The following is a 12,484-nucleotide window of genomic DNA, read 5'->3' on the forward strand; positions in this document are numbered from 1 at the left end:
TCTACACCCACTCAGAAAGAATTTTAAAAAGCTTGCAGTAATCCCCATGGTTTTTTAAGTCAAAAAGCATGAGAACCGCCATTTTCTTTGCTTGATATAGCAGTTCATGTGAGATGCTGAGGTTGAAGTGGGCAGTGTGTAAATTTCACGGTTCTTTGCATCTGATAACGATGCCTTGTACCATAATCCGCTTATGGATGCTTTGGTTCTGAAAGGAAGCTAAGCATCAATAAATTTACATACAGCCTCCTTCACAAAAATATTTGGTTCTGAAATGAAGCTAAGCATCAATAAATTTACATACAGAACCCTTCACCATAAAACAAAGCAATCGTCCAGTTTTCAACTCTATAAATCTGAAGTTTGTGTGTTATGCACAATTATTAATTACAAAGCCTGAACAGAAATCATTGAGTTTGTGAACACAGTAAGCCTCAGAGAGCATTTTCTGCTATTGTAAGTATCATATCTCTGTTGGATTTTCCTTGTAGAAATCTACTGGTTGTCGTTTAAGAATTGGGGAAAATGTTTCCTCCAGGGAACTCGTTGAATTCCTTTTCAATAAGTAACTTGAGAGATGGAAATTGGCTTAGTAGACAACAATCTAGAGGAGGGGCAGCTCCTCAACCACAAATGCCCACACCAGAGCCGGGCCCAAAAGCTACAGATGCCAAGAAGAAGCAATCTTCAATTTCTAGTGTAGATGACAGAAGCCAGGCTGGCAGACAGCCCTGTTTTGCGACTCAGTTACCTCGGCCTCAACCTTGGATGGGGAACACGGAAGCCAATGATCAAGAAGTTGCACAGACCAACAAAGAAGAATTCTCTGCGCCTCCGGACCCTGCTGTGTCTCGGCTGTTTTCTACTGAATTGAAGAATGAAAACAAAGATGGAAAGATGATTACTGTGAGAGATGGAATTGCAGATGAAGCAACGAAGATCAGGAGTGGCCGAAATGGGAAGGCCCTTCAGAAAGAAACTAAGGATGATGTCTTTGATCTTGCTTGCAGGCTTGCTGAGCTGAATGCACAAAGGAAGGCTTCTATGGGTGAAGAAAAAACGTCCAGAGATGAACCGGGCGTGACAGTGATCACTTTGGCAGGAGAGAACAAAGGGGCCACCATGGATTTAGGGTCCGAGAAGAGGAACGATGATGGCATGGTGGATATCCATAGAGGATATAAATTGTTTCAGGATGATAAAAATGAGGTTGGTTTGGAAGCAAAACCAACACCAAAAACAAAAAGAAATGCTCACCCCAGGGGAGCTACAATGAGTACTTACGTCAACAGCAATGTACAGGGTGCCAACAATTCTATTTTGTACAATAGTTCATGCCCTAGTAGAGATCCAGGAGTGCGTTTGGATATTTCCAATGGCAGTGTTAAATCTTCTAGGCCAATAAAGGAACGGCCTGTAGAGAAAGGACCCAGAAAACCGCTAACTGTTCCTCAGTTAGTTACAGCGAACCCGCCAGTGAAGAGGAGATGCTTGAGAGCTCTGTTCCTGGAGTCCAGCCCTGATTCCAGCCCTGAAAGGTCAAGGAACAAGCCTCCAAAACCGATACGCCATGGTTGTCGCTATGAATGCCAAGGTCATGGCAAATGCAAGGGCAATAATGGTGAGGGCAGTTCAAAAGATGCATCTGACATGACTCTCCCAGGTCGCCAAAGTGGAAGTCGCAATGGGAATGCTGGGCAAGGAGAAAACAGGCGATCTTCAAAATAAGCCTTCTGGTTTCATGGTAACAATATCGCATAGGCAGAAGTCAGACAAGTATCGTGATTGGCAAACCCCAGAAAATAAATCCCGCTGCACATGTAGATGGACTTAGAGGTGGATGTTGACTCCTTGATTACAGACCCCGGAGATTCACTGGTTGGCTTTGATTAAGGACCACTGAAATAAGACATCAGATATGTCAAAAGACATGACCTGGGAGGACTAGTAAAATGTTCTGTACTTTGAACATGTGAATAAATTATGTGAATACATTCGTGTAATGTTATTATTGAAATTTAAAAATGTATATATGTTTATAATACATTGTATTTTCAACCTTAAAAACGAATATATAAATCTATAATAAATTGGGTTTTTTTAAATGTGAATAAATTCATAATTATGTTTTGGAATTGTGAAGAGATTTGTATATGATATTCGGAATTTGTTTTTGAAATTTAATACATGGAAATATTAATCCTGCATAGAAATAATATAGTGAAAGATTAAATTTTTTGAAGTGACTATATTTTGAGTATCTAAATACATTTCAAAACTCTAAATACATTTGTTTTCAGAAGGTGGCTTCAACATTTAGGTCTTTAAATACCATCCGATATTTGTTTTTAGAAGGTGGCTTCAACATTTAGGCCTTTAAATATCATCTTGAGCTTCTTTAGATCTGTAAAAAAAACCCAGTGGACCTGAAGAATATGAAGGGTGTTTACGTTGTCCCATGCTTTTGTGGGATTTCCTACATTGGTGAGTCTGGTCGCTCAATTAATCAAAGGATTCGTGAGCATGTTGTTGACATCAAGCATGGTAGGACCCGCTCCTGTGCTTTGGCGGAGCATGCCAATAAATCTAACCATCACATATGCATTGAAGAGGCCCAAGTCGTTGCTAGGGTTAGTCATTTTCATCATCGTAAATTGAAGGAGGTCCTAGAAATTGAAAAAAGACCCAATAATTTGAATATAGATGATAGTAGAAGTTGAGTCCCCTTCTTGTCCTCCTAATTTTTTAGGCTTCTTTTTTGGATTTATTTCGTTTGTTTGTTTATCTATGTAGGTATAGTTTTTTAGGCTTCTTTTTCAGATTTATTTTGTTTGTTTGTTCATCGATGTAGGTATTGGCCTCATTTTTATAATATTTGTTGTTGATTTATTCTTCAGTAGAGTTTATTTTATTGATCCTTATGTATTTTATCATCCTATTCGTTCTTAACTCTTTTTAGTATTTTTGTTATTTGTTTAATGGACCTCAACCCCATATTTTCTTGTTGACCCTGTTTGATTTATTGATTACTTTTATGTGTGTGTGTTTATTTATTTATTTATATACATATATTTCTTTTTGACTAGTGTACATATTTGTTTTAATTTATTTATTTTTCTATTAATTATTTTTAATTTATTTTATTTTATTTATCAAATGATCTCATCTCATTTGACTTCCATCCTTCTTTAGAGTTTGACTTTTATTTTATCTTATTTATTTATTTTTAATAAATTAATATAAATATTATTTCTCAAAAAGTAGTTGTTTAATATAGCATTAATATTTATTTTTAATAAATTAATAAACTAATATCATGATTTAAATATTATTTTTCAAAAGCTATTAATATTTGGTTTTAATATATTAATTTAAATATTAGTTTTCAAAAACTAAAGTTACTTATTAATATTTTTTAATAAATTAATAAATTAATATCATTATATAAATATTATTTTTCAAAAACTAGTACTATTTGTTTTTAATATATTAATTTAAATATTAATTTTCAAAAACTAGCAAAACCAATCCATGGTATGAAAAAGATCGTAAAAGTGTGAGGAGAGCAATTAAGGAAGTTGTTGGTGAATCTCTTAAAATGGACAAGATAAAAATATACAAAGCCCTAACCAAAAGGAAAAAGAGGCAGTGTATTTGTCAAAGACAAGAGAATCTCTTACACCTCTCTAAGGTAGCTCCTAAAAAATTTTGGAGGCAGATTTTGACTAGGAAGACTAAAGATGATAATAAAATTGCTCTTAACGATTGGAATTCCTATCTTAAAAGGCTTTATGAATCTCCAAACGTCATGGATAATTTGGAAACCGTGCTCACAATGAAAGAAGTTTTCTCTTTAGAAGACATTAAGTTTGGGGTTAATCGCCTCGCTAATGGAAAAGCTAAGGACATTGAAGGTTACCAGGCAGAAATCTTAAAAATTGGAGGACCTATCCTCATCCCCCACATCCACAAGTTTTCAATCAAGCAGTCAAGCAAGGGTTCCCTAAACCTTGGACTGAGAGCCTCATTATCCCTATTTTTAAAAGTGGAGATACAAATAACCCTTCTAATTATCGGACAACTATGAGTAGCCCTCTCTTAGCCAAGTTATATGGTAGTATTTTAGAAAAGAAGTTAAGCATATGGATTGAAAGTGAAGGTAAGCGGGCTAAAGGCCAAGCAGGTTTCAGAAGTCATCACTCAACAACAGACCACCTCATTACGCTTAGGATCATTGCAGAGGAATGTCGTAATGATAAATCCAATTTATTTTGTTGCTTTGTGGACTTTAGAAAGGCTTTCGATATGGTTCCTAGATACAACCTTTGGAATAGATTAGAAGAGCTAAAGGTTCCTCTCGAATTGAGCGCTGCCGCTATAAGGTTATACGAGAATGTAATTGTCAAGCTAAAGATCAATGAGGGGTGGTCGAAAGATATTAAGTGTAACATCGGAGTTAAACAAGGTTGCCCCCTCTCCCCTACCTTATTTGGCATTTACATCGATAAGCTCGAAGGCTATTTAGAGGAAGCAGGATGTGATGGTGCGATCTTAGCTGGAATAGTTGTCATCCTTCTTTTCTATGCTGACGATATTGTTCTTTTCGCAAGGTGCCCATCTGATCTTGATAAGCAACTCAAGCTTCTTAAGGATTTCTGCACTATCATGGGTATCACTGTTAACACTGACAAAACAAAAGTTATGATTATCAAATCCAAGAAGGACACTTATGCTAATTTTATGTATGACAATAATAACTTGGAGGAAGTGTATTCTTACAAGTACCTAGGAATTGATATTCATCACAAGCTCAACTGGAACCATAGCATTGAGAAAAGGATTAATGGGGGGTGGAAAGCTTATTTTGGTCTTGTGAATAATTGTAAAACAACAAACCTCGTAATGTGGGATAAAAAGAAGTTCCTCTTTGAAACTTTAGTCACTCCTGTTATCTTATATGGCTGTGAGGTTTGGGGTTGCAGCATCTCCAGAAAATCATGGAGAAAGATTGAGCAAATCCAGAAGCGTTTTATAACTTACAACCTGAAAATTAAAAGTAATACACCCTATCCTATTCTCCTTATAGAAGCAGGTATTTCCCTTATTGAGAGCCTAGCTATGATTAGGTCTCTGTTGTACAAGCACAAACTCAATAACATAGACGATCATAGACTTCCTAAGCTAGCTTTAAATTCCATCCAAAACCACCGAAGGCTCAATTGGGGGTGGCATGAAGACACAAGGGCCTGGTTAAACTATTGGGAGATCAACGAGAATGATACATTGCAAAACATAAACAACATTAAAGATATTGTTACTTCTAAGTTCAAAGAAAAAATGTGGTGTGAGAAAGATTTAACGGCTAAAAGAAAATTAAGTTATTATAAGAAGGTCATCAACCCCATCCTAGAAGATCAAAAGTATCTCTCTATTTTAACTAGCTCAAAGAAGAAAATTAATATAGCAAAGATTAGAACGAATTCTCATGAGCTCCATGGTGAAACAAGTCGTTGGGCAGTTCCTAAAACGCCATGGATGAAAAGGATATGCCATATATGTGAAAATAGGAACATCGAGGATGAAAACCACTTTCTCTTAGAGTACCCCGCGTACAACCACATTAGAGTACCCCGCGTACAACCACATTAGATCTCAGTTTCACAATCTTTGTTACAATACTGACCTTCCTAGCCTTTTACAATGTCAAAATTATAGTGGGCTCGGGAGGCTTCTCTCCAAGCTTTTTGAGCATAGGAATAAAATCTTAAATCAAAATAAATAATTTGTTTTTTTAGGTCTGATAGACCAATGTTTGGTCTTAGCGGACATTAACCATCATCATCATCAATATTTTTTAATAAATTAACAAACTAATATCATTATAGTTACTTATTAATATTTTTTAATAAATTAATAAACCAATATCATTATTTAAATATTATTTTTCAAAAATTACCGGTTACTTATTAATATTTTTTAATAAATTAATAAACTAATATCATTATTTAAATATTATTTTTCCAAAAAATAGTAATATTTAGTTTTAATATATTAATTTAAATATTGTTTTCCAAAAACTAGTTTTTACTTATTAATATTTTTTAATAAATTAATAAAAGTTAAATATTATTTTTTAAAAACTAGTAATATTTGTTTTTTATATATTAATTTAAATAGTAATATTTAGTTTTAATATATTAATTTAAATATTGTTTTCCAAAAACTAGTTTTTACTTATTAATATTTTTTAATAAATTAATAAAAGTTAAATATTATTTTTTAAAAACTAGTAATATTTGTTTTTAATATATTAATTTAAATATTATTTTTCAAAAACTAGCAATATCATTATTTAAATATTATTTTTCAAAAAAGTAGTAATATTTGGTCTTAATATATTAATTTAAATATTATTTTTCAAAAACTAGTAATATTTGTTTTTAATATATTAATTTAAATATTATTTCTCAAAAACTACCAATATCATTATTTAAATATTATTTTCAAAAATGTAGTGATATTTGGTTTGACTTACTTAACTCAGTTGAATCCCAAAATGATATCTAATATTATCATTATTTAAATATTATTTTTCAATTTTTAATAAATTAATATCATTATTCAAATATTATTTTTCAAACTAGTAATATTTGTTTTTAATAACTTAATTTAACTATTATTTTTCAAAAACTAACCTAATATTCGTTTTTAATATATTAATAAATTAATATCATAATTTAAATATTATTGTTCAAATATAGTCGTTACTTGAAAATTATGTCTTTACATTGCTCTCTATTTAAGCCTTTGTCATGGTCTGCCTCTTCATCTGGTTTTGATCTGGTCCTTATGATTCTGATGATGAACCTCCTGATGATTCTGATGATGAACCACACTTTTGTCATGGTCTGCCTCTTCATCTGGTCTTGATCTAGTCTTGATGATTCTGATGATGAACCACACTTGATCTGGTCTTGATGATGAACCACACATCTAGTCCTCATGATTTTGATGATGAACCACACTTGATGATGAACCACACATCTGGTCCTGATGATCCTGATGATGAACCACACTTGTTGGTTCGAAAAGCATCCTGAGGATGAACTACACTTGTTGGTTTGGTCCTAATGATGAACCACACATCTAGTCCTAATGATCCTAATGATGAATCACAGTTGTTGGTTGATGATGAACCACATCCTGATGATCCTGATGATGAACCACACTTGGTGATGAACCACATCCTGATGATCCTGATGATGAACCACACTTGGTTCGAAACGCGTCGGCCAAAAATTTCTCTTATGTGATTTTCTAGCAAAAAACTTTGCTTAATTCATTCATAAACCACACTTATTGGTTGATGATGAATCACACTTGTTGGTTCGAAACGCACGGCCAAAAATTTCTTTTATGTGATTTCTACCGAAAAACTTTATTTAATTCATTATGGCTCACAAAAGCTTAAATACAAAAACTTTTATATTATTAAAATCAAAATTAACTTTTACATATTATATAATATAATCAAAATTAACTTTTACATATTATATATCCATTTATATTGGTTACTTATAAATAAAATGGATTTTTCAAATTCTTTTATATTTGGTTTCTTGCCAATAAAAAAATCAAAAAACATTTAAAACAAAAATCTGAAAAATGATTTCCATAAACAATCCATTTAGCCAATCATCAAAGTAATCTTAAAAATGTTTAGAAAATTCTTTCAAGTATATAATTTTCTTATATCTATAATTTTAGGAAAATTGTAGTTTAATAAATTTTGGATGCACTCCTATTATATTTGGAACATGACTCAAGCTTATTTTTTGAAAAAAAAATAATTGGCTATCCAATCAAGTTTTAGAAATAAAAAATTTGGTCATCTTTTGAAAGAATATTTTCAATTATATAATTTTCCTACCTCCATAATTTTGTAAAATATTTTTAATTATATAATTTCCTTACCTCTTTAATTTTGTTAATATATTTATATGAATATGAAAAATATTTCCAATTATATAAATTTTTTAGGTTTATTTTCTTACAGGAATAGGAAAATTCCAATTCTGAAATTTTACATCCATAAAATGTATCCATGGGCTTCCTATGAGAAATATTTTCTCAAGTTAATTTTTTAATTATATAATTTCCTTATTTCCATAATTTTGTTCGTGAGAAATATTTTTTAGGTTAATTTTTTAATTATATAATTTCATTACCTCCATAGTTTTGTTAATTGATAAAAATAATTTTCTTAATACATAAGAATATGAGAAATATTTCCAATTATATAATTTTTTATGAGAAATATTTTCTTAGGTTAATTTTTTAATTACATAATTTTTTTACTTCCATAATTTTGTTAATATATAAGAATATGAGAAATATTTGTAAGTATATAATTTTCTTATATAAGAATGTGAGTATATAATTTTTTATGAGAAATATTTTCTTAAGTTAATTTTTTAATTATATAATTTATTTCTATAATTTTTTTTTCTAAGTTAAACTAGTCTATTAATATGAAACAAAAAAGTAATTACAACAAGACTCGGGCCTCAGAATTACTGAGCATTAGTAATCAAAAAATATAACCGTCTAATCTCGACTGCCCCAAGGATGGGGAAACCCGTCCATGATGGCAGAAAAAAACCCACTGGGGTTATTAGTTTTCACCAAAAAATACCCAACATTGCAAAAATAACCAAGAAAGTTTTGACAAAACCAAACAAAACAGCGATAATCCAATCAGCAGAAGAAACAACCAGCTGGTAGAAAGGCAACCCTTGGCTGCCAAGTGTCAATCCTGGAGGTCGTCTGGCGCAGGCTCTTCCTCGATGAGACACACGTACTGGTACCACTCCTGCTTAACTGACGTGCCACTCTGGACTCCACGAGCTGGTTGGGTGGCAGCGGCGCTGCCTGTAGCTACATGCGGGCCAGACGTGTCTCCCGCTCTGCATCCTTAAGCCTGCGTGTCTCCACCTCTGCCTTCAGCAGCTTGTTCACTGCCAACCAGCGCCTTGCCATGCGGGGTGGCATCATCCTCATCCAATCGCTGCTTGCATGGGTCGCAAGCGCCCCTGTTCCTATGAGCAGCTCTCTGCTGCTCACCATTGTTCTCTGGCGGAGCTTCCTGCGGGTCGTTTTCCTCAGATAAAGTGATGGTGACTGTGGCAATGATAACAGGCCTATGCAGGGAGCTGCGGAAACAAAATTGTGTCGTGTGGGGAGCAGAGTGAGGGGGAAGGGGGAAATTGGTTGTATGAACAGTGTTGTCCCTCCTACCTACACCTTGGCGCTGAGCTCATCCTCTGCCGATTCGGGTATAAGGATACCGGCCAGAGAAGGAGCTATGAAGATTTGGGATGTCAGGATAAGAGGGGAGGAGGAAGATTCTGGGTTGGGCGTCACAGGGGGACGTATTCCTCCGCCACGACTGCCCCCTCTCCTACTACGCATTCGGTGGCGGATGCAAGCCATGGCAGAATTCAGCGCTGAGCTATCAGTGGGTAGATTGGCGGAATGACTGAGCAAAGAGTGAGTGGAGGAAGTCTGAGCTGGAGTCAGATTGCAGAGCTTGGTGTGGGAGAAATGATACCCATTACCAAGGTCTACGTTGCTGAGCAGCTAGCAGCGGCTTCCTGTGACTGTGCGAGAACAAGGCTCTGTTCCCTGAGGAGGGCAAACACTGTAGAGCAAGGGAGGAACAACATTATGTTCTATAGAGGCCATGACTATGTGCGCGATGGAAAAATCTCGACTAGAGCACCCATTTAATGTAACTTGCAGGGCGCCATGAATCCCTTTCAAGCTGGCATGGGAGGGGACGCAGACAGCCATGTGACCCGTCCTCCTGCCGCCCATCTGTCTAATCGCCAATAATGGCATGGTTATCACCCACATCCGAGTATTTACTTCCATAATTTTGTTAATATATAGGAATATGAGAAATGTTTCCAATTATATAATTTTTATATTCATGGGAATTGGAAAATTCCAATTCTGAATTTTTTACATCCATAAAATGTAATCCATGGGAATTTCCATAAAATGTATCCATGCGAATAGGAAAATTTCCATAAAATGTATCCATGCGAATAGGAAAATTCCAATTTTAGATGTGCTCAGAATTTAGTTTAGTTATTGAAAAAAATTCATGAAAAGGGGGCAAACTTTGTATTAAATATTTATTACATTCTATAGAAAGAATATATAAATTTCTAAAATGATTAACATCATTTAAATAAAATATTAACTGGATTTCTCTTAATAACCAATAAGGATATACAGACAAACTTTTAAAATTGTTTAATATCATTCAAATAAATTTAAACCCACATGAAGAACGCTACACCATCCCCACAAAGATAGTTGCAATAATATTGCTTCCATCCAGACAACGGTGTACCTTAAACCTTTATAACACACCTCATGGCAAAATTAAACAAACCGCAAAATTTGTAACTGGCTTCATCCCAACTAGTGACCACAAAGGGAGCATGTAACATTGTTGAAACCTGCCCCTTAACAGCTATGGATTTGTTGGCTGAATAGCTTATTGATAACAAATCAAACAAGGGAGGGATGCACCGAAAAATTTGTAACTGGCTTCATCCCAACTAGTGACCACAAAGGGAGCATGTAACATTGTTGAAACCTGCCCCCTAACAGCTATGGATTTGTTGGCTGAATAGCTTACTGATAACAAATCAAACAAGAGAGGGATGCCTCGCAAAATTTGTAACTAGCTTCATCCCAACTAGTGACCACAAAGGGAGCATGTAACATTGTTGGAACCTGCCCCTTAACAGCTATGGATTTGTTGGCTGAATAGTTTATTGATAACAAATCAAACAAGAGAGGGATGCACAATCCCAACCACGATAGCTGCCCATAGACCCTGTATTAGGTGGTCGGCACTGCTCACTTGCGGTCCCCTGATTACCCTATTATTGCATGAAATTCTTAGCATCTTGGGCAAACAGCTGTTTACAGGCCCACCTAGTGTTGCCATCTTAGTACTTGCAGAATCATATAAAATATACGCTTCAAAGTTCAAACAACCTTATAAAAGCTTACTGGTAACTGGCTAATCAGCAATGAACGATGCACGAACCCAAACACCATAGCTGCCTCCAGAACCTACATTAGACGGTCCTCACTGCTTTGTAACTTATTGATCGCCTGGGAACCCCCTTGTTACATGATATTCTTACCATGTAGGTCAAATAGCTGTTTACACGCCGCCTCAGTGTTTGCAGAATCATACCGAATATATCCTTCACACTAATTAAATCATTCTGACAAGAGACGATTCTCCAGAAATTAATCCCAACGCTGCCTTTCAAGAGTATTGGAAATGTTTCCCCTTTGTGTAGCAATCAATTTATAACGAAACAGACAATGCACCGCAAACTAATTATTAAGGTAATACTTCCTGCACAACTTTAAATTCTTTGCAGCTATTTTGCATATATTTTCCCATTTTGGTTATCATATAGTGCGCAACATTCGAAAATGACAGCTCCAATATTAGAGACCTTTTCCTACCCAATAGGATTATCATAATTAGCTTGATCTTTCTTGGGTCAGTATCATTTAAGAAACAACTTAAGTGCAATACCTAAACTTTCTCATTTACATTGCAACGGTGCACAGATAACAAGATTGAAGGGGCCCAGTTTCCCAATAAGCACATCAGTTATGAAAAGTTCATGATCAACAATGAAAAGGCCACTATTACTATAAGCACTCTAACTATGGATGCAACAAGCAGTACAAGATGATAAAAGGCTCCTGGTTGCTGAATATATTTACCAACTGCTTGATAACAGCACTAAAATTTCTCCCTGCCTTGGTTATACGAGAATATAAATTTCTCAGTTAGAAAATTATATAGGCATATAGGATTATCATAATTAGCTTGATCTTTCTTGGGTCAGTATCATTTAAGAAGCAACTTAAGTGCAATACCTAAACTTTCTCATTTACATTGCAACGGTGCACAGATAACAAGATTGAAGGGGCCCAGTTTCCCAATAAGCACATCAGTTATGAAAAGTTCATGATCAACAATGAAAAGGCCACTACTACTATAAGCACTCTAACTATGGATGCAACAAGCAGTACAAGATGATAAAAGGCTCCTGGTTGCTGAATATATTTACCAACTGCTTCATAACAGCACTAAAATTTCTCCCTGCCTTGGTTATACGAGAATATAAATTTCTCAGTTAGAAAATTATATAGGCATATAGCCATTAGTTGTATGCCTCTATTTCTTGATTGTCTCAGGAGATAGAAAAAACACAAGAAGGTCAACTAGTGTGTTATAGAACTTAGAAGAAGCCTGACCATAACATGCAATACCACATTAACATATTGTTTTCCCATGAAACTGGTTCCAAATTGCTTTACGAGAATATAAATTTCTCAAGTTACATAGGCATGATAGCCACTAGTTGCGTGTCTC

The 12,484-nt window shown here is 34.6% G+C and overlaps 1 protein-coding gene across 1 annotated transcript; it reads left to right on the forward strand.

The window, feature by feature from the left end:
* The first annotated feature begins 268 nt into the window (after positions 1–268).
* LOC149246352 (uncharacterized) lies at positions 269–2,001 on the forward strand. Its single transcript, XM_089455676.1, has one exon. It carries the CDS (start codon positions 526–528, stop codon positions 1,726–1,728), a length of 1,203 nt encoding a protein of 400 aa, XP_089311802.1. The 5' UTR covers positions 269–525; the 3' UTR covers positions 1,729–2,001.
* The last annotated feature ends 10,483 nt before the right edge of the window (positions 2,002–12,484 follow it).

Source organism: Pinus tabuliformis, chromosome 7, assembly GCF_031772625.1.
Source record: "Pinus tabuliformis cultivar Carrire ecotype Pingquan chromosome 7, CPIR1, whole genome shotgun sequence".
Classification (NCBI taxonomy): domain Eukaryota; kingdom Viridiplantae; phylum Streptophyta; class Pinopsida; order Pinales; family Pinaceae; genus Pinus; species Pinus tabuliformis.